The sequence below is a fragment of the Prionailurus bengalensis genome, chromosome B4 (genome assembly GCF_016509475.1).
Source record: "Prionailurus bengalensis isolate Pbe53 chromosome B4, Fcat_Pben_1.1_paternal_pri, whole genome shotgun sequence".
Lineage (NCBI taxonomy): Eukaryota > Metazoa > Chordata > Mammalia > Carnivora > Felidae > Prionailurus > Prionailurus bengalensis.
The window spans coordinates 129,458,222-129,486,071 of record NC_057358.1 but is presented as its reverse complement, the minus strand read 5'-3'; the positions used below and the strand labels follow the sequence as shown (position 1 = coordinate 129,486,071).

Here is a 27,850-nt window from a genome sequence, read left to right as displayed (position 1 = left end):
ACCCCTCTGCTATCTTCTGAGGCAGGTCTTCTTATCCCATTGATTTAATGGACGAGGAAGGTGAGATTCAGAGATTTCAGTACCGTTAGGTGGGGAAAAAAATCTCGCGATACTTTGAAACGGGCACGAAACAATTACCGTCTTCAGTCCAGCACACTCTCCGGGGCATCTGCAAACTTTCCTCGTGTTTGAGTTTCCTTTCCAACTCTTTCAATTGTAGACACTTGATGTAAAGGCAAATGCTCCTTGTCAGTAGAAAGACACACGGATTGGCGGAGATGGAATTGATTATGTCCTGATGGCGATGGTCGCTTTCCGTCTTGATGTGTCATTCATTTCAGCCTTCCTGATTGCCCCTGCAATGTTCTTTCAGTCTGTTCTTTTAGTTCTCCTTGGAGACGCTATGACGTCCTCCTGGCTCCCTCGTCAGCGAGTTAAATGAAACTTTAACACTTGTTCATTTTCTATTTGCATGATTTTACCTTAAAAAAGTTATCGTGCAGGGCGCCTGGGTGGCTCAGTCGGTTGAGCGTCCGACTTCGGCTCAGGTCATGATCTCCCGGTTGGTGAGTTCGAGCCCTGTGTTGGGCTCTGTGCTGACAGCTCAGAGCCTGGAGTGTGTTTCAGATTCTCTCTCTCTCTCTCTCTCTATCTCTCTCTCTGCCCCTCCCCCACTCACGCTTTGTCTCTCAAAAATGAATAAACATTAGGAAAAAAAAAGTCACCACCCAACTTTTCTCAAGTTTCCAGTCCACACAGTTCGACTAGGAGCCTGTCAGGGTCTGACTCAGGGATGTCTAACAGGGATTCTTTATTATTACTATTATTATTTTCAGCAGCAGAGAGCTCTTTGAAAGCTGATGAAAACAATGGACCCTGTGCCTGGGAAAAATAAACACACAGGCAGACACACACAATTTTGCACGCTCTCTTGAGAGTTCCTTGGCCTCTGGCACACTGGTTTAAGAACTCCTAGGACAGAGTCTGGGGTCAGGATAGCTGCTTCAGATCACAAGTAGAAAGAGGTAGAAGGGAGAGGTGGGAAAACGGCTTTTTTCCCGACGCTTGCTGAATGCTTGCCGTGTGCCAAACTGTACTAACTCATTTAATTGTCACAGAAACCCTGAGAGACCACAAATTGTTGCTGCAAAGGGCACACGTCACTTGCCCAAGGACACACAGCTGGTAGGGATTCTAAAGTGACTTCTTTGCACCGCAGATATAAGGTAAGGAAATGAAATAGTTCTTGGGGGGAACACATAAATCCCTAGGGAGGAGAGGTTGCTGCCCCCCCATCCCACCCACATTCAACTTTAAATCTGTGCTGAACCTGAGACGTTCTGGTCACCTGAGGCTCTTCTGGTTGGCCAAACCCTGTTTCTAGAGGCTTCTGGGGGAAGGGAGTTATGTGATGGGAAAGGGGATAGGGATTGTGGTGGTTAACTTTATGTTAACTTGACTGGGGCCACGGGGGGCCAGGTATTTGGCTGAGCATTATTGCCGGTGCTTCTGAGAGGTGTTACTGGAGGAGTTCAACCTTTGGACGGTAGACTGAGCAAAGCAGATTGCTCTACCCACTGTGGGTGAATGTGAGGCCTGCGTGGAACAGAAAGGTGGGGGAACAGAGAACTGGCTCTCTGCTTGTCTCTGAGCTGGGACTTTGGTCTTGTCTTGTCTTCAGACTCAGATCGGAGCCCAGGCCGTCTGTTTTCCTGGGTCTTTGGCTTGACCCCTCCAGTCACGGGGCTTCTCAGCCTCCATAACCACGAGGGCCAATGCCTTATAATAAGGAAAAGAAATGTACACACAGTTCTGTTTCTTTGGGGAACCCGGGCTTACACAAGGAGCCCAGAGCAGAGTGGACGTGAGCCTTTTCTATTCCACCTGGAAGCCTGGGCATCTGCTGTGACCCTCATGTTGCTGAGCCATGAGAAATGGCTGCAAGAGGTCTAGAAGGAGAGCCCTCTGCCTAGCCTAGGGCTTCCATGACCCAGAGGGGTGGGGGAGAGGAGCAGTCAACCCTTCCTCTGGCTCATGAGAGGTGGCCTGGAGGCTACAGCGAGGCAGCGGGGACATTCGCAACTTGAGGGGGTCTGCAACAGAGGATGTGGAATGAACCCCAGGAGGGGATGGAATAAGGTGGTATATGACCAGGGAGGGGAGGTCACACCTGAGGCCAGACCAGCGAGGCTGTACCCAGTGGATGCCCTCAGGGGAATCAGAGAGACAGCTGGGAAGCTGCTGTCCCCTCCCTCCAGCTACGGAGGTGGTGTTTATATAAACACGCGCCCAGCCCCACAGTCTGTTAATGGACTCTTTTGCTCCCCCAGCCCTTAGCCTTCTTCCATCTAGAGCTTGCTGGAGACTAGGCGTCCGTGATAACATTCATGGGCTCCAGCCACGTCTAAGTGTACAAAGCATGCTCACTTTTCGGGGGGCACAGTCTGATTCTGGCGTATTGTATGCCTGAGGGCAGAGCTAGGTCACTGCCCCCAATTTACAGGTGAGAAAGCTGAGGCCCAGAGGGACTGGATGGATGGCAAGGTTCTGCAGCAAATCAGAGAGAATGCAGGGCTAAGACCCAGGCTTCCTGACTCTACTCTCCGTCTGACTCCTGGGTGCATCAGGGACCTGGGCAGAGTGCAGAGGTTCTGTCATTTGGGGCAGATTATTCAAACTTCTGATCTGTGCACAAAGATCAGTCCAGTCTGCCCAGCTAGGAGGAGCAGGCCCTGTGCCCCCACAGCAAGGCATGTCTCAGCAGTACTTGGGCCCAAGTGAAGCTCGGGGACGGGGAGTGGCCTCTCTGTGAGTCGGAATGGCAAACTCCAGGTCTGAGACCCAAGCAGCCCCTTTCTTGATGGGATCGGGGGACAACACCATCACCCATAGGAGGCCCAGCCCTCACACTTGGCAAAGCACTTCCACTCTATTTCAGAGCCTCCCGATTGCTCTTTGAGGTAGGCCAGGTGGGGCTTACTGTCTCCGTTTTAGAGATGTGAAAACTGAGGCTCTGACAGGGCACGTCATTTGCCCAAGGTCTCCCTGCAAGGAAACAGCAGAGGCTCTGACAAGGCATGTCATTTGCCCAAGGTCTCCCTGCAAGGAAACAGCAGAGTCCGCAGGCTCATCACAACGGAGCGAGGCTGGCCTTCCAGCTGGGTCCCTTAAGCTAGTCCTGGGATATAGACTCTGCAAAGAGCTTACTGCCATATTCTTTATTCAGACCGGAAGTACAACATTCCTCCCCAGTCCAGCAGAATAACCAAAGACACTCAATTCTATTTTAAATTAACAACAACAACAACAACAACAACCTTCCCCTGCATTTCTCTCCCACTTCATACATTCACATCAAAGCCGTACAGAATTTGCTGGGCATGGGCCAACTGCAAGGTCACTGAGTGCATGCCCTGCTTTGCCCGGGAAGCTCCGCACAATCTCTTTGGCCAACCTGGACTGAGCTCCCGGGGGCAGAGCCTCAGTTGTTCGCGTCTAGATAGATCCAGTTCTGCTTGTGGAGAACTCAGTAGGTGCTCAATAAATGTGTCATGAATGAATGAACAAACACCTCCCCCTTGGCCTGCTGTATGCCTCTATTCTCACGACGGCTCAACCTCACCACAGGAAGAGCCAGAAGGACCCTCGAAAGTCTTCTTGTCCAACTGCCTCATGTTATAGATGAGGTCCAGAGGGGGTGAGTAACCAGCTGGAGGTCACAGAGCGAGTTAGAGGAGACACAAGCACAAGCAGATGCTCTCCTTGTTCCAGAGCTCATCTCGGACTCTCCCACGGCCTCTGTCTTCTGAGCCAGGAGGGCAACCTTGGGAGCAGAGGCGAGAGCTCCCGTATCGGTCATCTTGCTGTGGAGTCCGACGCAACCTTCCGTGGGGCGTGCTCAGGGAAGGCCCCCCAGGGGCCTGGGCCCCCTCCTGCCAGATGTCTTCACCTGGAGAGGAGAGCGGCACCACTGGAGAGAGGTTTCTTGGTCCCTACGTCGACGTGGCACAGGGGCTGCCCCATTTGGGGTTGGCAGGTGGAAGGAAGCACAGTGCAGGGAAGCAGGTGTGCTGGATGAGAGGGCCTGGGAGAGGCTGTGTCTCCCACAGGTGGCACGGGAGGAGGGTGGTCTGGCCAGGGAACCACGCAGACGCCGGCTGGCCTGGAGCCGGTGGGTAACAGCCCATGGGAGGAGCCAGCCTGGGCAGGGCAGAGGGCGACCTCATGGGGCCCTGTCAAAAGGGGAAGGTCAGGAGAGAGAAGTGAGTCCTAAGCTTCACCAGAGGCTTCACCCTCCGCTTCCCGACCTTTTCCCCAGGACTTGGGCAGCTCAGGGCAGGCAGGGGACCGTCTTGGGGAGAAACGTGTGCCCTGGGGGCCAGGAGATCTGGTTCCTAATCCTGGCACTTACAGGAATTACTTGATGTGAAAAAGTCACTTTGCTTCTCAGTGCCCAGTTTCTGCATTAGCAGAAAGTGGATAAAGAAATCCTTCCTTGCAGTGTCACTGGGGGCACGCACAGACCTCTAACCACGGGACTGTCTATTTTGTGTCCTGCTGGCTCTCCGCTGTTCGGCATCTGGTACACACTCCAAGGTGTGCGGGCTCCACGGACAGCTCATACTCGGGGCACACGGCCCAGGTGCCGAGGCTTTTCACGTCTCAGTAATTTCACCCTCATTGAACTACTACTTTCTCCGAGGGGCGAAGTGACTCTTCTAGGCCATGCTGTTGCTAAGTGCAGAGGCTGAGATTTGAACCCGTGCAGTCTGACTCCACAGCCTTCCTGCTCAAAGTCCGTGCACTGCCCCCTTACTCCCTGCCTGTTTCTTGAACTGTGAAGTTCTGCACAATAATACAAGCCAGTCCCCGGAGGAAGGAGAGGCACTGGGATTGTCACTCAGTGGTTGAGGACATGGGGACAGAGAGGGGCAGTGACTTGTCCCAGGTCACGCAGACCTGTGGGGCATTCTTGGCCATGCTGTCTCTGGAAGAGTTCCCCTTGTACTCTTTAAAAAATTTTAAAAAAAATATTTATTTATTCTTGAGAGGCAGAGCGTGAGCAGAGGAGGGGCAGAGAGAGAGAGAGAGGGAGACACAGAATCCAAAGCAGGCTCCAGGCCCTGAACTGTCAGCACAGCCCCCGATGCGGGGTTTGAACCCACCACCTGCAAGATCATGACCTGAGCTGAAGTCAGTTGCTTAACTGACTGAGCCACCCAGGCGCTGGTCCCCCTTTGCACTCTTCACTGTAGACAGAGCCATCCCCCTCCACCCCTTGGGGTTCTCACTTCTGGGTCTGGGTGGGATGTTTGCAGACAATGCCCCCCCCCCCAGTGCCCCCTCGGTGCTTTAACCACTCACCACCACGTCCAGGTACGTGGTCAGGGCCAAGCCGGCCTCATTTAGCTGCTTCGGGGCCCCAGGGCTGCCGGACTTCTGCTTCCTCCACTTAGCACGCTGGTTCTGGAACCAGATCTGGGATAGGAGAGAGAGAGAGGACAGAGATAAGCAGCAAGTACCTTCCCTAAAAACCGTAACTGGCACTTCACAGTCTAGAAAGCTCCATGGCTTCAAGATTTCCTTGGCCCTGGAGGTCTGCCCTCTAAGAGGGGCCCGGGGATCACAACCTTCAATTCCTGCGGGGCGGGGGTCTCGTGCACCCGGAAAGCAGCTGGATGCCATGTGGCTGGGAGCGGTGGGGTCTGTGGCCAATGGGGCCTAAAGGGCGTGGCTCCTCAGCTTTAGCCCATGGTCACCCTGTAGAAATGTGAGGCTGGGCATTACAGGCCCAGCCAATATCTAAGGCAGAAATCTCGGTTTTTATGTGAAAGCGTTGAGATGTAAAACACTGTGCAGATCAAATAAAACTCATCTGTGCGCTGTTTCCTGCTGGAAGACCACCAGCTTGCTACCCCTGTGGGCCCCTCGGCATCTGTAGATTGACTATCGGCAGCTCCCCGTATTCACAAAGACACTGCCCCAGACACGTGGGCATTTGTACTTGGCCATTCTGCTGAGACAGCCCCTGAATTCCGGGCTTTATGGCAGTTGTGGGGGGGGGGGGGGCTAAATCCACTTAGCTGGTGACTGATTCTAAATGGGAGGAAAAAGGGAGAAGTCTAGAATGGGGGTGGTCCTTAGCCAGGAGAAAAGTCTGTTGGGATAAAATTGAGAGTAAACTGTTGATCTGGGCCCTGACTCAGATTTTGAATTTGGAACGAATCCATTAAAAATTTAAAAAAAGTGATGCAGAGTAGAGCGAGCCAACAGCGTAACAACTGGATTTGGATTTGCTAGAGTGGCGCTTGCAAAACTGAGGGTGTCCAAAGAGGGTGGACACACCCCTGCTGAGTGACAAGGGGCCACTGTATCTCCAACCACAGAAGGAGCCACGGACACTCCGAGGTGAAGAAATGACAGATTCTAGATTAGGCAGTTGGCATTTATTTTTAAAAATTTTTAAATAAGTTTATTTATTTATTTTGAGAGAGAGTACAAGCAGTGGAGGGCCAGAGAAAGAGGGAGAGAGAGAGAGAGAGAGAGAGAGAATGCCAAGCAGGCTCTGCACTGACAGTGCTGAGTCCTAGGCAGGGCTTGAACTCACAAACCATGAGATTATGACCTGAGTCTGAGCGGAGACCAAGACTCAGACACTTAACCAACTGAGGTGTCCCTCCCTCACCGGCTCCCTGGTGCCCCTAGGCAGTTGGACTTAAACCAGGTCTTGGACCACTTCTCTCTGTGCTGCCTTCACAGTGATACCCATGTGGTCTAGTCAAGGGTTAGCAAACTAAGGCCTGAAGGATCAATCTGGCCTTCCAACCTGCTTTTGCATGGCCCGTGAGCTAAGAATGGCTTTCACATTCTTAAGTTGTCGGGAAAAAAAGATAAAAAGAAGAAACATGTTTGTGACACATGCGGATTATACGAAATTCAGATTGTAGAGTTCGTCAACGGAGTTTTAGACAGTGACTCTATGGCCCCACAAAGCCCAACATAATTACCATCTGGCCTTTTACAGGAAAAGTTTGATGACCACTGGTCTAGATTGTCTATTTGGGGAATGAGGCCTCCTGGTGAGTGATGTTCTGGAACTACAGCCAAAAGGAGAGGGAAGACGTGGAAGCAGATATCGGTGGCCACCACTGATGCCACCTTGCTCCATTTCCACCCCTCAAAGAGAGAAACCATCTTGTAACTGCGGTGACCTCATTTCCTGGAAATACTATTTGGCAAGTGTGACTGTATTCAAGGGATAAAGGCAATGGAGAATTTCAGATGGGCCAGCCCCGGAGGGTCCATGATACATGGGGTCTCACCCATGGCCCCCAAGGCATTGAGGCTGGAGGCTGAGGATGGGGACAGCTGTACCTGCACCCGAGCTTCTGGGAGTTTGATCCTGGCTGCCAGCTGGTTGCGGATGTGGACGTCTGGGTAGTGGGTGAAGTGAAAGATCTTCTCCAGCTCGTGCAGCTGCTCGGTGGTGAAGGTGGTTCGGACTCTCCGCTTGCTCTTTCTTTCCTCTGGATGGAAGAGGGTTCAAGCTGGGTTAGCGATCTTATGGTTAGCACCCTGGTGAGGCTTTTGTGTTGCCTGGTGTCACTCTTTCAGCCCCTGCTGTCCATTGCAGAGTCTTGGCCACTGGCTCCTCTGCTTGGAGTTTCACAGTGTTCTCGCTCTCTCTTTTTTAATGTTTATTTATTTTTGAGAGAGAGAGAGAGAGAGAGAGAGAGACAGAGCATGAGCGGGGGAGGGGCAGAGAGAGAGAGAGAGAGAGAGAGAGAGAGACGCAGAATCAGAAGCAGACTCCAGGCCCTGAGCTGTCAGCACAGAGCCTGACACAGGACTTGAACTCACAAACTGCGAGATCATGACCTATGCTGAAGTCAGACACTTAACCCACTGAACCACCCAGGTGCCCCTACAGTGTTCTCTTTCCTAGAGATCCTGCCCCTAGGTTGACCTCTCCAAATCCATCCTGAGCAGTGAGGTCAAGATAACTTTCTAGAAAGTCCTCTGATCATCCTTTTTCTTGCTCAGATGCCTTCAATGATGTGTCCTTGTCTACAACAGGGCATGGAAAACTATAGCTTGAGTGTCAAATCTGGCCCACTGTTTGTTTTTGTAAATAAAGTTTTATTGGAACACAGACCTCCCATTGCTTTATGCATTGTCTATGGCTGCTTTTGCAGGCAGCCTTGAGTAGTTGCAACAGAGACCATATGGTCTGCAAAGCCTAAAATAGTTACTGTCTGGCCCTTTACAGGAAAACCTTGCCAGCCTTGGTCTAGAAACTAAAGACTGAACTCCACAACCGTTAGTCCCTTATAATCTGTTTCCAGTCCAATTGTCCAAATGGTCTGGCCTCAAGTCCACTCAGGGCTGGCTACAGCAGTTGTGGGGCCTAATGAAAAATGAAAGTGTGGGTTCTCTCGTTCAAAAAGCAGGAAAAAAGCTATTTCCTTCCTTCTGTGGTCTCTCTCTTGATCTGTCATGTGGTGGTGGTTGTTTGTTTTTTTTCCCCCTAATTTGCTGTTTTATTTATTTATTTTTATTAAAAATTTTTTTAAACGTTTATTCATTATTGAGAGACAGAGAGAGACAGAGCATGAGCAGGGGAGGGGCAGAGAGAGAGGGAGACACAGAATCCGAAGCAGGCTCCAGGCTCCGAGCTGTCAGCACAGAGCCCGATGCGGGGCTCGAATTCACGAACAGCAAGATTGTGACCTGAGCTGAAGTTGGACGCCCAACCGACTGAGCCACCCAGGCATGCCTCTAATTTGCTGTTTAAGGTCAGGCTCTCTTGAACACAAGGATACTAATAGGGTGAGTGTGGATCCTCACAGGAACCCAGGGCCCTTTGACTTGGCACCTGGGTGCGTGCACCTGACCTTGACCCTTCTGCCATCCATACTCTGACAGCCCTCGCATCCCTGGAACTGCATAGGATAGAGGAGGCAGTTGTCATTGGCTAAGGATGAAGAAACAGGTGGTCTGTAAGAGGGACATCGAGGGCTGAGTCAAGGCTCCAGGGCCTTAGTGCATGCTCCGTGGTCCCACTGAACTTCACTTACAAAACAGATTCACACGTAAAATGATGAAGAATTTCAAGATGACCATAAGCATTAAGCCCCATGTGCCAGGCCTCTGTCTGTGTGCAGTAACCTGGACAAATGTACTGGTCTCACCCACGTCCGTGGAGCCAGGCCTGAGCATGTGTGTGTGATGGGAATCAAGCATTCTACTGGGACCTGTTACCTTTGAGATGTCTATTGGCTATTCAAAAAATCTGTCCAGGGGCACCTGGGTGGCTTATTTGGTTAAGCGTCTGATTTTGGTTCAGGTCATGATCTCATGGTCTGTGGGTTCAAGCCCTGAATCAGGCTCTGTGCTAACAGCTCAGAGCCTGGAGTCTGCTTCGGATTCTGTGTCTCCGTCTCTCTCTGCCCTCCCCTGCTTATGCTCTGTCTGTCTCTCTCTCAGAAATAAATATGCATTAAAAAAATTAAAAACAAAACAACCCCCCCAAACCCCCAAAACAAAAAGGACACGATAACATCATGAGAAGCCCCCAGTAAACGTTCTCCAGCAACTCTCTATGTCAGCCTGCTTTTTGGGGAACCTGACCTGAGCCAGAGGAAGCTCAGACACAAGCAGTGCCCAAGAAAACATGGTAGAAGAGAGGCTTAGAAAGAAAGGAGTGGTCATTGAAATTAAAAAATTAAAAACCAGAGAGGATGAAGAGGAAGAAAAGCCAGAAAATATCAGTGTGTTTATTGAACACCTATTGTGTGCCAGGTGTGGTGCTGGACCCTGCCCTTGGCCTGCGTGCATGCATGTATTTTAGCCTCCCTTGTTCCGAGGTGGATTTGTGGCATGTGGTTCTGAGTGTGGTGTTTGGGAGGACGTCGAGGACCACAGGAAGACCACCTGGGTGGAATTACTATGGCAGAAGCCAAGGAAAGAGGAGCCATGTTGGCATTGCCCCCAAACACACCCAGTGTGGTGTCTGAGGCTTCGTGGAGACTCTGACAAATATATGTTGAATTAAAGTGGATGTGAGTGGTTGGGAAAAAGAGGAGACAGTGAGTAGAAGAATTTATGGCTCGAGAAGGTGCTAGAAGGGGAGAAGGGAGGCTGGGGAGAAGTCTCAGAGAGCAGCCTGGAGCATGTCTGAAGTCCGAGAAGGAGAAATTGAGGCGGAGCGAGAGAGGGCTCTGAAGGGGTGGCGGATGGGGCAGCTGCGGGACAGACTGGTCCGAGACGCTCACTACACAGGCGAGGGCGATCGGGTGCTGGAGCGAGTGGTCCAGGACGGATGGCAGGAAGTCAGGTCACCAGCAGAGAATGAGGGAGTGAGGGGCTAGGGCGGGAGGGATGGCCAAGGGCTTTGGGACAGCTGTTCTGGAGAAGGGCCGGGGAAGCAAGAAGAGTAAGGAAGATCGTCCACCGGAAGCCTTCCCTGTACCTCCAGTCTGGGGCGAGGGTCACAGATGGTGGAGGCAGGGCCGAACCAGGTGGCGGAGGCTTTGTCTTCCTGAGCACGCACGTCTGAGACTAGGGCTGCGATTCTGGCTTTACTTGGGACAAAGTCCACATGATATAATTTTAGGAATTGTAGGAAAGGTACAAACCGCCTCTCCAAATCCCCTCCGCTTTTGGGGGCTGATGGCTGATGTCGCAGGTCAGATGGGACGATGCAAAAGGAGGGTGGGGATCTGAAAGCCTGCAGAGGCCTCCTTGCTCCCACCCAGTTCACTTTGTTTTTCTTCCAAATAAGAGGTAAAACCGCCACAGAAGAGGAATTGGAGCAGACCCTGGGTGAGGAGTGGATTTTCACTTGTGATGGTTTAACAACTGAAGTGTGTGTGTGTGTGTGTGTGTGCATGTGTGTGTTATTCGTCATGCTATCATTTGCTAGAAGGAAACCCACTGAACTGGATGTCGGGAGACCTGAGCTCTGTTCCTGAACTCTATAACTTGGGCCACATTTTATCTCCTCTCTGGGCCTCAGTCTCCCCATCTGTGGAATGGAGGAGGAGGGCAGGCCAAATCCACCCTGACAATCTGTAATTCTCTTTCCCTTCATGTGGAGGCCGGGTGGCTTATAACACCTTGCCTCGGGCTGGCCTGGGGGACCAATTTGTTTGGTGGAAGGCGAGGGCCCGAGAGGAGAGATTTCTGCGGACGCCAACTCTAATGGCTGAAGCTGTTCCTACATCTCTGGGATTAACCAGGCCCAGGTGCTTCTGTTGTAGAAATGGCATCTCATAGTCTGCCTTTGGTCTCACCCCTCTCTCTTATCCCTTCAGCTTGTTGATAATCACCCTCAAAGGACTTTAACTCATTTTACTGACTTGGGAGCTTCTTGGGAATTGCAGACAACGAGGTCTCAAACACTATCACCCGCTAGAGCAAGCTCTAGCTACTAACTACTAACCACCTGATAGGACCTGATCTCTCCTTCTCTAGCCCCTTTCCTTCCCCAAGCCTACTTTCTTTTAAAAATTTTTAAAGAGAGATTAATTCTACGTTTAGGGCCAGTAGTGTTTAAGGGATAGAGCCGCATCCAATCAGAATTGATGCAGAGAGATGGCCAGTGGCAATCATTGCTGAATCTTACTGAATATCCCCTCTGTGCCCAGCATTGTGGAGGCACCGGGGGCCTGTCTGCAGGAGTGCAAAAGTGGACAAGCCATGCTCACAGTATCATATTCATTCCTTCATGATGTCAGCATCTTAGGTGATAGTGATGCTGTGCAGCTCTAAAGGGCATTGCAAAAAACAATTTACAAGATGGAAGATTCCAGGTTGCCTGCGCAAACTTTGGTGTCCAAGACAGTATGGAGTTGGATCCTTCTGGGAGTCTAGAAGGGAGGATTCTAGACAGAGGGTGCAGAACCAGAACTTGGGGAAACAGGTGCCACAGAGAACAGAGGGTTAGGAACAGATGCAGACAATGACAAGAAGCCACCTCCTCCTTTCTCCCCAGAAGGAAACTCAGGCAAACAGAGGCTCATGACTAAGAACAGACTCCTTAATAGAATAATATTTTCAGCGCTTCCATTTGTGGAACTAAGGGAGCAACTGTTAAGATATATATGGTTTTTCCCTATTTTGGGCAGGACTGCAGGGCATAATTTGGAGGTGGAGTGAAGAAGGAAAGGATCTACCTCTACTCTGCATGATAAATGACCTCTGACTTGGTGGAGAGGGGGCTGCCTGGCAAATTACTGGCCAGTTAGAAAAATTTGTTTTTGTATCCAGAGCTAATTTTTTTCAATTGAATTGAATTTTTTGAATTAGCTCAGGATAGATGTTTGTCTCTGAGAGATAATGATAATGATGTTGATAATGATGATGGTGATGATGGTGGTGATGATGGTGGTGATGATGATGGTGATGATGATGATGGTGATGGTGATGATGGTGATGATGATGATGGTGGTGATGATGATGGTGATGATGATGGTAATGGTGATGGTGATGATGATGAATGCGTGTGTATGTCCAATGGCTGTAATTACTTCTCCAGGAAATAAACAGACATGCCACAAATCCACACTGGTGGGGAGATGGAGGCTGAGCCCCGAATCCACCAGCCTTCAGGACTGAGAGTGCCAAAGCTTTCCCTCCAAGACTGACTGTGGGTTCTTGGGGTGTAAATAGTCAACACTGATATTCCCCCAGACCTTCTCGGGATGTTATTCAAGACTGAATGGCCTCAAATTGGAGGGATAGTCAACACTGATATTCCCTCAGACCTTCTTGGGACGTTATTCAAGACTGAATGGCCTCAAATTGGAGGGCTGTAAAAAGGAATGGTAAGGTCAGAGGGGTCCTGGAGCTCAGATCACTCCCAGTGAATGGGGCTCCCTGATATCTAACTCGTGAGACCCGACCAGAAGAGTAGGTTGGGGAGAGAAAGACAAACTTGGACCTGGCATCAGGGAAATAAGATTTGGATCAGAGGCGAGACTTTGTTAAAAGTTTAGCTGCTTAGATCTGCACCGTTCAATATGGTAGCTACTATCTCCATGTGGCTATTTTATTTTTATTTATTTATTTAAAAAAAATTTTAGTCTTTACTTAGTTTCAAGAGAGAGAGAGAGAGAGAGAGAGAGGGAGAGAGAGAAAGAGACAGCCTGGTTTAGTTGGTTAAGCGTCCAACTTCAGCCCAGGTTATGATCTCACGGTTTGTGACTTCGAGTCCCACATCTGGCTCAGCGCTGACAGTGCACAGCCTGCTTGGGATTCTGTCTCCCTCTCTCTCTGTCCCTATCCCACTCGCACTGCCTCTGTCTCTCTCAAAATAAGTAAATAAACTTAAAAAATTTTTTTTTAAAAAGAAGGAACTTCATTAAACAGGAAGCTGGAAATAGGAGCTCAGTGTGGATGTGGCTTATGTACTGGATAAACCTCTTGATCATCAGGAAGGGCTGGGATGTCCTGGGCAACCCCTCAGTGAGGATGATGGGGGTGCTGGGTCCTCTTTCCCAGGAGCACTGGATTGGGAGTGAGAAAATCCTTGAGCCCCCGGCAGCATCTTGGCAGAGATGCCTCGGAGTCTGGTGCCACGGTGTAGCCCACCCACTGCGGCTGGCCAAGGGCACCGGGGCAGGGCAGGGGGTGGGTGGGGAGAGGGTGGAGGAAGGTGGAGGGGACTGCCTCCTCCTTTTGAGTTGCTCCTCTCCCTGTTATTAATTGTGTGCGCTGTGAATCACACTTCAGTGGGTCTTCAAAGAGAACGAGTCAGCAGAACTTAATTAAACCTGAGCCGTTTAGCACATCGATCATACGAAATACACAATTTACACAGGTGATTAGGCCACCTAATTATAAACCGATGTTCCTCTGCGCTCGGCTCCCTCCCCTGATTGCTCCTTCTCTGCGGTCTGCTAATTGGCCCTGGCTGCTCAGCTAAAGACCCTGGGGGGCTTTGCCACTGCCGGAAGTCTCCAGAAATGGGCTCTGTCCTTGTCTTCCTAAGACAATGGATGCAGCGGCATAGAGGAGATCCGGGGCACCCTTTGGAGCTCTCTTGTAAGCTGGAGACCCCTCGTGGACATGACAGGAGGGGTGCAGGGCAGACCTGGGCTGGTCTTTTCTGTCCAGTCTGGTCGTGGACTTCCTACAGTTCCCTTGTGCCCACAGCATATAAGGCAAACTCCTTGGCACGGCATTCAAGGCTCTTCACGTTCTCCCTTTCCAGAATCATCTGCTTTCTCCCCAATCCCTATTTCCATGATTTCACTCCCACCTGATCATTTCTAGACTCCACACACTGGCCGTGCCCTTTTAATCTCCAGGTGCTTCGTCTCACTGCTCCCTCTGCCTGGAATGCCGGTCTTCTTCGTTTGCCTAGTGAACTCCTACTCATCCGTCAAAGCACGAATCAATCAAATATTTCCTTTTCTCCAAGGTCTGTTGTGAATCTCTGTAGAAACACAACAGCTCTTTTTCAAAAATAAAATGTAAGAGCACTTTTGGCTTGCACCATCCGCCTCCGTATTTGTAAGAACAAAAAATCTCTCTTAGTTTTTCTCTCTGTCATTGCATATCTATCAAAATGTTAATGGTGGTTAATACTAGATGATGAGAGGGTAGAATTATAATTACATTTTTTAACCTTCTGTTTTTCCTATAATATACATGGATTACTTGTATAAATAAACAACAGCACAGAAAATAAAGCCAGCGTGGGAAGAGATGAGAATAAAAATACCACTAAGGGAAACAATTTCGAGAAGACCACTGAAAAGCCCACCGGCAGAGGGTTTGCTGACCTGCCCCCAGGGATGACGGGGTTCATGCTCTCTCCCAGCAGAATGAGGATTGTTATTTTCCATGTGCACGGCCTTATTTTCATAATGTATCCTATGTACACACATACACACACACACACTCACTCCCCCCACTTTTTGTTTGTATATCTTTTTTCTTTTTTAATAGCAGGTGTACCCTTTGTTTAAAGGGAATTGTATGTGGAGCCCCACAAAACAAAAAATGGTGGAACTCTCTTACTGACGTGTAGGGGGCCCTGGAGTGAAGCTTGCTCAGTCTCCCCTTCGTCCCCCGCAGCTCCGGCCGTGCACCCTTGTGGAAGTCTGCAATTCCCCCAAACGCGGGTTTTAAAAACGCTGATGTGCATAAATAAAGGCCAAAGATCTTGGCTTAGTGCACTTGACCTTCAGTCTCCTCATTTCACTCATCCCTTCCACTGCTCTGGGAGTTTTAGATGCCCAGCCACACTGGATTTCTTTGTTGCTCGAAAGGAATATGCCTTTTTATCCCTCAGGGCTCCTGCACATGCTTCTGTGTGCCTGGTCCTCTCCCCTTCTCTGCCTGGCTCCACCTCAGAGGACACCTCCTCTCTGAAGCCTTCCTGGAGGGTCTCAAACACAGTTCATTATTCCCCTCCTCTGTGTTCTTGGAACACTTTGTCAGGTTCCCGTGCTCTATGTTGTGACAATGTGAGTCTCATGACCGCATGTGTAGGTCTGGTGAGGCCAAAACATGGGGCATTGGGGTGGGGTGGGCACAGAGAACTGGGACAGGGGCTGATTTCACTTATTTATTTTTAAAGTTTATTTGTTTTGAGAGAGAGAGAGAGAGAGAGAGAGAGCAGGGGAGAGGCAGAGAGCGATTCCCCAGCAGGGTCTGAACTGTCAGTGCATGGAGCCCAATGTGGGCTTGATGCAAGGCTCTGTCCCACCAACTGTGAGGTTACGACCTGAGCAGAGCCCAAGAGTCAGATGCTCAACCCACTGAGCCACCCAGGCTTTCCTGATTTCACGGGTTTTAGAGTGTATGTGTGTGTGTTCTCCTGTCCTGCCCCTATTCCTCTCCAGTCTACACTTGTGGGAACAGACACCACAGGGTATGAATCTGGAGGATGTTTCATGGTGTGACACAGGAAGTGACACAGAACTGGTTCCCTGGCAATGGGGGAATCCATATTTAGTTTCCTTCCTGCCTGGAATTGAGGAGGAAGTTACCCGTTCTCTTTGTGGCCAACCCAAGTGCAGGCATGCAGAGTGCTTAGATTAGAGGTATCCAAAGCCCTGTAAACAGGGGGAAGAGCTGTTTCTGGCCCCCAAATGGCTTAACAACTGCCAGGTTAACAGCTGGTTATGCAGAACACCTGGGGAAGTGAGCCTCATTAGGGACACACCTTTGATGAAACAACGGAAAACAAAGCAAATGCTTTGACATTTCCATATCTGGAGACTGAAGATACCAAAGAAGACTTAGAAGGACCCTGAAATCAGAAGCCATCATCCCAGCATGGAACAGTGTGAGAGAAGAAGAGGACCAGCACGAAGAAGACTCCCGGCGGGGCCCCCACACATCCCCCTCTGGCTGTGGTTGACGGGTTTGGGAGTGGGCATCTCACTCAGGCTTGGCCAACAGGTCCCTCCTCTGGGGCTCTTGGACTTGGGACTTTAGAGAGCTTGAGAGAAGTTCCTGGAGGGTGATGGAAACCTTGGTGTTATTGGGAGTCATCTGGAGGGAGGAAAGTTAAGCTGCATGCAGACAGAGGCAGCTGGAGAGACCTGATGGTGTTGATTCTGGCTCCCATTATGGCTGATGCCTGCTTATGATCCTGCCCTTCCCGTAGCTTGGTTTGAGAAGACTGCTTCATGTTCTCCAAGGCAACTCATTTCCTTTTCTGTTTCAGCTAACCTGAGATGGTCTTTTTCTGTTGGAACCCAAGAGTTCTCATGAATATTGGTCATTGCACCTTTTCCTAAGGCCCTAGAATGCCTCTTCATTCTTTTTCAGATTCAAAGCAAAAATAAGAATCCCCACCATGCCCCGTATGGCCCGGTGTGGCTTGGCTCCTTTCTTGCTTTCAGACCTCATCTTGCCTCCCTTGAACAAGTCCCTGTCTTTGGGATTTTCTCTGCATGGAGTGGGGGGATCCACATGTCCCCCCACTCAGCCTTTGGACTGCAGCTCAACCATGATGTCCTCTGGAAGCCCTCGCTGGCAGACCAAACCTCTCTTGACATAGGCCCTCTACCATGTCACCTTCTCCCCGGCACTTGACCACAGTTGTCATTGAGCTTTCACTTGTGATTATCGGATGGCTGTTTGTCGTCCCTGCTACACTAGATGCTACATGAGGGCAGAGGCCAAGCTTAACGTTTTGTTCCCACATTGTCCCCACTCCCAGCTAAGGTAGGTGTGCAAATTCTTGGATGCTTCTCGCTTGGAATTCTTTCCTCCTTGAGTGTGGCCCAACTCAACGACTCACAGAGCCAATGGATGCTGTGGGAATGTGGCTAGGAGGTTCTCATGGTGGGTCATAAAAGGATGCAGCTTCCACCTGACTCTCTCCCTTTTGGATTGCCCGCTCTGAGAGAAGCCACCGCCATCTTGTGAGGACACTCTAGTGGCATGCGGAGAGCCCTGTGTGGGGAGAAACTGAGGTCTCCTCCTCAGCCAGCTGAACTGTCACCAACTCACCAGCCACGGAGTGACTACCTTGGAAGCCAATCTTTTATTCTGATCCAGCCCTCAGGTGACTGCCCCACACAACATCTTAACTGCAGTCCCACGAAGGACCCGGAGCCAGAGTTACTCAGTGAAGTCACTCCCAAACTCCCGATCCACAGAATCTGAGTCAGACAATTCATGTTAATTGTTATTTGAAGCCACTGAGTTTTGGGATAATTCATTTTGCCGCCATAGATATGCCTGCCACTCAGTCGAGATTTCAGTGGCTCTTTGTTGCGTGCCCGGATGAGGAATACAATGGAAAAATCAAATTTAAATGACGACCAATGTTTTCTGTGTCCTCTGTCTCCTCTGATTTCTCCTGGCTCTGATAGTCTGGGCCCTATTATTATAGTAATGTTGTCAATGCCCTGCTTGTATCCCTCAGACCTTTCTGTGCTCCAGATCAATGCCCTACTGCCAGGATATGTATTTCTGAGCTAAAAAGCCCAGATAACTCTGAGGAGTATATTTGCTTCATTTCCTAAAGGATTTAAACTTCAGTTTCCCACAGTGGTCACTGGCTTAATCACACACCCTTTGATCACCGCCCTCCCTTCCTTGTTTTATTTCACTACCTCCGTGCTGGTGTCTGTGCATGTCCCAAATAAACCACTTGTGCTCAAATCCTTTCCTTCCGGTCTGCTTTTGGTGGGGGGGGGGGGGGGGGAGCTCCAGAGAGACAATGCTTTTCTGTAAGCTGTTCTTTCTTGAACTCCCACAGGGTTTAAGATTCAGCCAGGTTCTTGATTTTAGAATCAGCCTCCAGGTGCCCTATGGGAATGTCTCCAGGGTCTTGTTAGGCTGTGGCTCTGGAGGCAGGGACTGAGAGGGGGGTTCCGGCAGAGAGAGACCAAAACCACACTTATCCTGGGGACATCCAAGCTTTTAGCTCTGGGCTCCTGCCCCGCTGCTGTCTGCTCTGATGGGAGTCTCTAGGTCTACCAGTCTGGGAGCAGCTCATGATGAGCTGCGATGAGGCGATGAGACACCCGCAGGGCTGACCACAGTCCCAGACAGGATTCCTAATTCCCAGGACCAGGGGCGGAGCACTGCCAGTTGCCTTGGGTTCCAGGCATTGGTGGGGGGAGATGCAGGGAGGGGTGGGGAGAGGGGGAGGAGGAGAGGGAGGAGGGCGACAGGGAAGAGAGAGGAGAGAGAGGAAAACCAGGGCTCCTTCAGACTTTTGACCTCCAGCACTGTAAGAATCAGTTTCTGTTGTTTTAAGCCACTCATTTTATGGCAATTTGTTACAACAGGACCTGGCGAGGAAGAGGGCAGGGAGGGGAACAGAAAGAAGAGGAAAAGGAGGTAGACGCGGAGGAGGAGCTGTGGCTTCTGAAGGGCAAAGGTTTGGAAACATTAAAATTTTTTTTTTACATTTATTTATTTTTGAGAGAGAGAGAGGGGTGGGGCAGATTGCAAGTGGGGAGGGGCAGAGAGAGAAGGAGACACAGAATCGGAAGCAGGCTCCAGGCTCCGAGCTGTCAGCACAGAGCCCGATGCGGGGCTCGAACCCGTGAATCGTGAGATCGTCACCTGAGCCCGGAAGTCGGGAGATGGGAGTTTAAGCCACCCAGGCTCCCCAAGGTTTGGAGACATTTAAAAGGCAGGAAAGATTGTGTGCCTGGAGGGTAGAGAGCCGGGAGGGGGGTGGGGCTGAGCGGGTGGGGGAAGGGCAGGAGAGGCTGAGCTTAGGCACCAGAGTCTGCAAAGGACTTTGAATGTCACAGACTGGGTCTGACAAACTACAGCCAATCTGGCCCTCTGCCTGGCTTTATAAATAAAGTTGTGTGGGAACACCAACATACCCACTCATTCACACATTGCTATTTAGCTGTGAGGGCGGAGTCCAAGTGGCCCTTTGCTGGCCACTGCTCTAGGGTTCCCTTGCATCCCAAGGATTCCACCTGCTCCCGGCCAGATCCACCACAGAAGGGGGTGTCGCCAGGACTCTCCAGCTGCGGATCCCACCCCCGCTGCAGGGGCATGGTCACCAGAGCTGGCCTTGTTCACTCTCCAGTCCCCAGCCTGGCCCAGAGTAAGCACTCAGCAGTCGGCCACCGAGTGACTGGATGGGGAGAGAGCTGAGTCCCCCTTCTCCCCGACCCCAGGCCGGAAGCCTGGCACTGGTTACCCACTGGGGTGGCCTCTTCCTTACCTTCCTTTTCCCTTTGCTCTGGGGCATCACAGTCTCCCTACAAAGGGTCATCAGTGGCATAGATGACCTCTCTCTTCCCTGAGTCTGAGCTTCTAGTACAAAGTGGTTTCCTGCTGCCTGGGCCCCTCTTGACTTTGGAGGGTCCTGGGCTTCAGGGGGCCGGTCTCTCTCCGGAGTGAGCGGGCAGCTGGGCTCAGCATTCTTTCAAGTAGGGAGACCCTCCCGGATTTTTCCGTTGGCTTGAGACCGGGGAGGGTCTGAGCCCGAGTTTATGAGGGTCGCTGCCATGAGAGGAGCGGGAGGCAGAGCACTGGCCCCGGCCTGGATGTCTGAGCCGGCCCCGTGCTTGCACATTTGGCTTTGTAGCTTGAACAAGCCATTTTGCGTCCCTGGGCCTCAGCCTCCTCGAAGAGTGGTCCTTGGACCACCTACATCAGAGTCATTTGGGAGAGCTTGCTAGAATGAGGATTCCCGGGGCACCTGGGTGGCTCGGTCAGTTGAGTGTCCTACTCTTGATTTCAGCTCAGGTCACGATCTCACAGTTCGTGGGTTCGGGCCCTGCGTCAGATTCTGCGCTGACAGCACAGAGCCTGCTTGGGATTCTCTCTCTCCTTTTTTCTCCGCCCCTCCCCCACTAGCATGTGCACACACTGTCTCTCAAAAAAGTAAATAAACTTTAGAATGTAGATTCCTGTTCTGCCCCTCGCCCCACCCCTCCGCCCTGTCTCTCAAAAAATAAATAAACATTAAAAAAAGGGCGGGGGTGGGGGGCGCCTGGGTGGCTCAGTCAGTTGAGCCTCCAACTTTGGCTCAGGTCACGATCTCATGGCTCACGAGTTCGAGCCCCATGTTGGGCTCTGCCCGGAGCCTGTTTCAGATTTAGTGTCTCTGTCTCTCTCTGCCCCTCCCCCGCTCAGGCTCTGTCTCTCTCTCTCTCTCAAAAATAAAAAAGCATTAAAAAAAAAAAGAATGCAGATTCCCGGGCACCAGGCTAGACCCAGAGGCAGAGTCTGGGGATGTTGGGACTGTAGTGCTGCACGTTTCCAAGCTGTCTGGGTATTTGGGACAGAGAGGTCATGCTTGCCAGGCCACGTCCGTGAGTCACTCTGTGAACCCCTTTAAGTGTTAAGCTTATTTCTGTGTTTTTATTACTGGGGTGGGGGGCCGTGGATGCACCATCTCCGGTGCCTTCCATTATCTGAGGGCTCCCGCGTGCCAGAGGAAAGCAGGACAGAGAGGCGGAGAGGCATTAGCAGCAGCGACAAGCACCCGGTGGGGACGGGGCCCTGTGAAGGCGGGAGAGGCGGAGGCTGCCGAGGCCATTTGCCCTCTTGCCCGCCCGGTTACCCTGCTCCCGCCTGGCATGGACACCCCCCACCCCCGCCACTCCCCTCTGCAGGGAGGAAGCTTCTGCCACAGAAAATGACCCCAGGTGACACCACCGAGGCTTTCTAGTGACCAGTTTGTGGAGGCATCGGTCATCACACACGTCGGAGCTGGGAGGGATCTTAAGAACATTCTAATCCTGCTCTTCCACGTTACAGATGGGGAAATGGAGACTCAGGAAGGGGAACAGCTTGCCTGAGGTCCTCCTGCGAATTAGCACCAGCCAGGGGCTCAGAGGCCAGACTCCTGGAGTCCCAGCTCCCCATCCTCCTGGCCTAACCTCTCACAGACTCCAGCTCGTTTGCAATTTCTCCAAGTTGCTTTTGTAGTTTCTGACATGTTGGCATCCGGTCTGTATTATTATTTGTCAAGCATTTTCCCAAATAGGCTTTTTGTTTTACCTACACAAATAAATCCATTTTAACAGGAAACCTCACAGCATGACCATAAATGGATGACCGGTATCCTGTGTTGTGAGTAAAAGGTGCGCGTAGGAATCCTTACAGAACTCTTGACATAAATAATCTCGGTCTGTGTAGTCCTCAAACTCATTTCCAAAACCACCAGCGGGACCTTCTCTAGTCTTTTGGAGATGCTCGATGCCAGTGTAGCAGGAGATGTATAGATTTAAGCCACGTTCAGGAATGATCTAGACTGGATGGTTTCAGGCCACCAGGGTTCAATTCTGTTGCTAACTAATCAGGTCACTTGTGCAGGTGACTTCTCTTCATCGTTCTATCATCTGTAAGGTGGGCCTCACAACTGTGGCAATTCCATGGGGGACAGGGAGGGGAGTGCCGTGAGGGCCATAGGGCACTACTCTTGTGACGACTGCTATCTTGGCAAACCCTTACTAGAGGGTCTGCTCTGGGTCCAACAGGATAGCTGACATGGGACATGCCGGCATCTTCAAGGGGAGGTTTAGAAGGAGTGGGTCCCTTTTTGCCATCAGCCATTATCAGGCCAGGGGGAGGGAAGCTGCTCTGGGAGGGGGGATCTGGCCTCTCCTCCCTCTCTCCCCTCCCCCACCTGTCTTTTCCTCTCATTAGGGCAGAGAGGGCAGTGGTGGATTTTATGTGGCTGCAGCAAGCCAGACTCAGGTTAGAGTCCCAGAACTGTTTCTTTTTAAATCTATTTTTTTAACGTTTATTTATTTTTGAGACAGAGAGAGACAGAGCATGAATGGGGGAGGGTCAGAGAGAGAGGGAGACATAGAATCAGAAACAGGCTCCAGGCTCTGAGCGGTCAGCACAGAGCCCGACGTGGGGCTTGAACTCACAGACCGCGAGATCATGACCTGAGCTGAAGTCGGACGCTTAACCGACTGAGCCACCGAGGCACCCCCTCCCAGAACTGTTTCTAATGCTCATTCAGTTCACTGGAAGATTTTAGTGAGCTTCCGGAAAGGAAGCTGGGGACTCTCTCCTATTGATTGACTCAGCTCCGGGGAAACCCGCCAGCTTCCCCAGGGATGGGCAGCCCTCCAGGGTCTTCTCCTTGCCTGAGGTTGAGCACAAGCCCCTTTTGGGAGGCTGAACTTGGGTGAGACCCCAGGGCTCGGTGATGCCGAGCTGCCTTTTGGGCCTTTCCTTGGATTAAGAGGGTAGAAAGAGGAAAGAACTGGGAAGCTCGTGAGTGAGATACTCCAGTGTCACCAACTACCAGGCTCCAGCAGACCCTTGTGACATCCCTGGCTCCTTCTCTCTTCCTTCACTCAACCAGTTTCTGGAGGGTAAGGCTGAGGCCAGAGTGGAAGAGACTTTCCTGAGGTCACGAAGCAGGGTAGGCTAGAGAGTGACCCGGAGCATTCCTGACCCGCAGCAGGTGCATGTGTCCACCTCAATGCCCTTCCTCAAACCGGCTCTCAAGAAGGGCTTTGAGATCTGCCCTGTCATTGTGGTTTGGTGGACATGCCCTGGGGTGGGCCGCTGGCCTGGGACGGTGATCAGGATGGGCAGATCCCAGGCTAAGCTTCAGCCACGGAAAGACACATCGGCTGAACTCTGCTTACGAAGAACAACGTGTCAGACTGAGCAGGTGTTGGGGACAGCCACGACTGACCGGTTCCTGCTCTCAGATCTTCCGCTCACTGGCTGCGTAGCCTGGGGACAGACACCATCCACCTCTTCCCTTTCACAGGTGAGTTTCCTCACCTGTCAAGTGATGATAATCGTGCGTTTCTACTGAAACGAAAGAGGGGACTCTAAGGCAGCAGCCGCTGCAGCGGAAATGCTGTAGAAATAAATGGGACCTGGCATTCTTAGCTGTGGCCTGCTTGCAGGAACAAGCCCCGCGTCCCTACATCCTGCAACGAATGGAGCCTTCCTTGGCGTCTGCATCTGGAAAACCTCAGTCCTGGCGAGGCAGAAGGGTATTTAAAGCCCAGCATCTGACCTCTGTTGGAATTTTGGAGTCTTCTCTTCTATTGATATGGAGCAGCTTTTGCTCTGCCTGAGCCCTGGTGGCTCTTGGGGACCTGGGAATGGAAAAGAAATGACCAGAAGACACTTACCCTGGGGCTGGGCCTTCAGGGGCCCCTCCGGCCCGGAGCTTGGAGCTGCTGCTTGTCTGGTGCCCTGTCCACCTGCCCCTTCTGGCCTGACCACATGGCTTTTCTCTGTGGGCCTCTTTAAGATCTCCTCGATGGAGAAGGACAGCCCCAGCTTCTTTGGGGCCCCACAGCGCCCTGAGTTCTTCCTCTCCATACCCCGCAGAGGACAGGGCTAGCCTTGGAGCACTCTGTGAGAGGCAGAGGGACAGAAGGGGACCTTGTGTGGGTCCAGGGCGACAATGGTGGAGGGTGGTGTACTTCCTCCCCTGAAACTCCTGTAATAATCAAAAGGGCAAGCAGAGGTGGAGGACGGGGCGCCTCAGGTCAGATGATCCAAGCACGATTCTGTCTCCATGGGGACTTCCACGGGCTCCTTTCAAATACCCCTGGGATCAAGGAGGCAGGTCACATTGGGAGAGCTGGAACAGGCTGTACCCCATGCCTGTGGGCCCAGAGCTCCCGCAGGCTTGATGTCAAAGGAGTCACCATTGCCAGGCTGGGTTCAGTTGTACTGCAAAAGGTCTTCTCTGGGGTGGTCACTTTCAAAATCCCCAGGCTGGGTCAGGGTCCCTGAGGTCCCTGTCACTGGGGAGTAAGGCAAAAAGCTGGAAGGAAGGTGGAGCCAGCTCCCAGAGATCCAGAGTCAATGTGTCCACCTTTGCCTTTTCTCTGGCTTCTGGCCCTTTCCTGCCGGCTCTGGGCAGCCTCTGGCAGGCTGGAGTGCCACCGTTGGGCCCCAGGTGGCCAACTCAGATCCAGGCCACCCTACAGCTTGAGAGGTATTCCCAGGAACCCTCTTGGACTTCTAGTTCTGCTGCTTCTGGACTCCAGAATAGGCTTTCTGGCACATCTGTGCTTCTGTCCGGCAGGTGGAGGCTTAGGAAGGGGATGTCTGGACCACCGCAGGCTGGCTCTCTGGGACGGATCTGGACTGAGTGCAGGGGTCTCTGGCCTTCCTTCCACTCCCTCCCTGGCCTCACTTTGCAAGCCTCTCCAGAGGCTCCTGGCCCAGGGTGCCTCTCCCTTCCTTTCGATGTCCTTTCTGCTTCTTCCTGACTTACATGCCCCTTCCCTGTCTCCGGAGACAGCACAGTGGGAACACTTTCTGTCTGTCCCGTAACCTGTTGGCTGGGAGCTGACAAGGCACCCACCTGTCCTTCCTGAGAATTCTACTCCCAATTTCTGTGTAACCAGGGAGGAGGGGGCAGTAAAACAGCTGATAAGAGAAGAAACTCTCCACCCTCCTCAAGCCTGGCGATGCAGGTGTTGGGGGAGGGGACCCTGAGGCAGTGATGCAGGTGTTGGGGGGGGGGCCCTGAGGCAGCGTGTTGTGTCGCTGAAGGATGGGAAGCAGGGCCCTGGGGAGGTGCCATGCTGGGGAGCAGGACAAGGGAGGATGGGAATGGGCCACCAGGAAGTGTCCCCGGGCCCCATAAAATGTGTTTGCTCAGTTAGGAGAGTTTATGGGTCACATAGAGGCTGGAGGCCCGGCCAGGGTGCTGTCAGCCGTGGGCCAGTCAGAAGTGTTTCCCTGGGCTTGCAAATGTCAGAGGAGGAGAGGCTTCTGAGTTCTTATGGTGTATGTGGGGAGACTGAGGCCCAGACCACGGAGGTGTGGTGGATATCCGGGCACAGTCTGATCTAAGTACTCCACTGGGGAGCTCCAGAAGGCCATGCTGGGCGCAAGGAGCCAGTTTGCATGAGAGGGACAGATGCCCCAGGAGAGACTGTGAATGTGCCTGAGAACACTAGAAGCCAACATTCTTGCAGGGGGTGGGGGGAGGGGAGACTGACCCCCCCCCCCCCACTTCCTACAGAGGAGGAGTCTGGAGAGTGAGGGACTGGCCCTGAGATGGGGAAGGGTAAAGATCATGCATCCCGGTTGAGAGGCGGTGCCCGTTGTGAGTGTCAGGCTATCCGATGGAGTCGGGGGGTCCGGGCTCCCATGCTGTAGTGAGCGAACCCTACAATATTGGAAGCGTTGCTGCTCAGCCATGCCAAAGCCTGATGTAGTTGGTCACTGGGGCTCCTTCCAGGCGGCCATGCTACCACCCTCCAAGTTTTCCCTGGAAGGGGAGGGAATGTTAGTGAGTCAGAAGTGGGAGTGGCTAATGTAACTCCTGCTCCTGCTCTGGGGCCAGAATGAGTCACATGACCCTGCTTAGATGCAAGGGGCGGGGGTGGGGGTGGTGGTGGTATGGGGAAATGGATTTCTCCCTGTACCAGGAGGAAAATGAACCAGCCTGGTGAATGCACTGTAAAATGCCTGCTGTCTACCTTTATGGTCAGGAGGCCAGGGTCCCACAGCGGTCAGGCCAGCGCTGGCGGGCTGAAGGAGTCATTGATTGGGAGGGCGTTCCCCTCCACTTGGGGCAGAGAAAGGTGTGGGGGCACTTGCGGTAACTGGTCAAGGGTGAGGACGGGCACATCAGGGGCCGAAGCAGCAGAGGCAGGAAGGAGAGGAGGAGAGGCCAGGAGCTGGAAGCTGTGCACTCACTGCCTTGTTTAATCCACCCAATAGCTCCATCGAGCGGGTTTCATTCACACCATTTTGGAGCTGAGGAGATGCGTCCAGAGAGGTGGAGCGGTGGGGGTGTGAGGCTATGTGGCAAGGCGGCAGAAGCAGTGTTGAAACCCAGGTCGGTCCTGCTCTAAAACTCTGCTCCCCTTGCCATAATCCCCGGAGACCATTTGATCCAAGCCTGTTATAATACTGATGAGCCGAGTCCCAGAGAGAGAAGTTGCCTGAGTTACACCTGTCATTTTTAGCACCTCGTCTGATTCCCTTATATTTTGCCTCTCTCTGGGGTAAGCCTCACTCTCCAGCAGGTTAAGGAAGCCCCCCTGTGGTCTCCTTCCAACCCACTGCCCCCAAGGCTAGCCACAGCCCTGGCATTCACACTGTGTTCATCCCACAAACCTGTGTGCCACCCATGAGGGACACGTAGATGCCCGAGACCAAGACTCTGCCCTGAGGGACTCACATTTGGGGGTGGGGGAGGAAAGAACATGGCTGGACATGCGCCAGTGAGACAAACTTCAAAGTGGTGGGGGGTCGGGGGTGGGAGATCTAGTAGGACTTCAGAGGAGTCAGAGATTGGGTGGCTGTTTGGATCAAAGGATGCTGTAACGTGGAGGAAGGAAGGAGACAGGCAGGGGAGTCATCGCACACGAGCTCCCGCATTTATTCTATTCTAAAACACGCAGACAAATCAAGGGACCCTGCATGGTGTGCCATGACTAGTTTCACTGATGGGAGAAGGATTTCATCTTCTGAAGAGGTATTTAGGAAGAACGTGCTGGAAAAGTGGGCTGGAGCCATCTGTTCATTTATGCATCCATCAAACATTTTTCAAGCACCTGCTCTGACGTGCCAGACCGTGACTGCGGTGCCGGAATGAGAGTTGGGATCCAAATCGACAGCCTCCCTCTTCCCCTGGAGCTTACTTTGAGAACAGAGATGGTAACTAAATGCCTGACGTCATTTCCATCCATGCTCATGTTGTAAATAAGACAAAACAGGATGGTGAGCTAGCGAGTGGCCAGGTGAGGGAAGGTACTTTAATTTCCTTGGATTTGAATTTCAGCGCCCCCTCCCCCCGCTCCCAAGACAACATGGAACCATAGGTGTTCTTGTGAGCAATGGCTCAGGAATCAGAGAGCTGGTGAAGGCAAACACCAGGGATAAAGTGGAGACGCATTATAAGCGTAGTGTGTCGGCGTCTGGGAGGGAGTATCAGCATGAGTTCGGCTGTAAGTAACCAAATTCCTAACACGAGAGGCTTAAACAATAGGGGGTTTGTTAGTTGGCTTGGTGGTGTGCACAGGTTGGAGGACTGATCCAGGATGGGCTAATTCAGGTATGATAACAATGTCAAGGGCTGGGAACTTTCCAGTTTCTCCTCTGTCTTCCCCAAAGAGCTGGTTTTTGTCTCCATGCTTGTCCCCACATGACTGGTAGATGGATGGTTCCAGAAGCTCCAGGCTTGTGGCCTCAGACCCACACAAGTGGGCCTGCCTTCCCCCACTCTTTTTATCATGGAAGAAAGCCTTTCCCAGAGGTCTCCGAGGAGAGGAGACGTTATTTCCCCTTGGCTGGGACTGTGTCACATGCCCACACATAAACCAATCACTGCCAGAAAGAATGAAATGACCACGACAGATGAAATTATTCAGGGTTCATTTCCTGGGACTGTGCCGGGGCCGCCTTTCCTGGTCAGTCAGGAAACAGCTCAGTTCCTGGACAA

General features: G+C 52.0%; 1 protein-coding gene across 1 annotated transcript; it reads right to left on the bottom strand.

Annotated features, from left to right (window-relative positions):
• Window positions 1-3,299: 3,299 nt before the first annotated feature.
• Window positions 3,300-24,092, bottom strand: ISX (intestine specific homeobox). The gene is made up of 5 exons (XM_043564300.1): window positions 24,039-24,092; window positions 23,565-23,775; window positions 7,375-7,526; window positions 5,365-5,478; window positions 3,300-4,232 (listed from the first exon to the last, which is right to left on the bottom strand). Exons 1-5 carry the CDS (start codon window positions 24,090-24,092, stop codon window positions 3,993-3,995), a joined length of 771 nt encoding a protein of 256 aa, XP_043420235.1. The 3' UTR covers window positions 3,300-3,992.
• Window positions 24,093-27,850: the final 3,758 nt, after the last annotated feature.

Bases quoted from the DNA above. Each gene is read 5' to 3' on its own strand.
- ISX (XM_043564300.1), bottom strand. From the start codon at position 24,092: ATGGTGACTCCTTTGACATCAAGCCTGCGGGAGCTCTGGGCCCACAGG. The intron at 7,527-23,564 runs GTAAGTGTCTTC...TCTTCCATCCAG, and splicing joins CCTGAAGGCCCAGCCCCAGG to AGGAAAGAAAGAGCAAGCGG. The intron at 4,233-5,364 runs GTGAGTGGTTAA...CCCTTTTGACAG, and splicing joins CCACGTACCTGGACGTGGTG to GGCCCCATGAGGTCGCCCTC.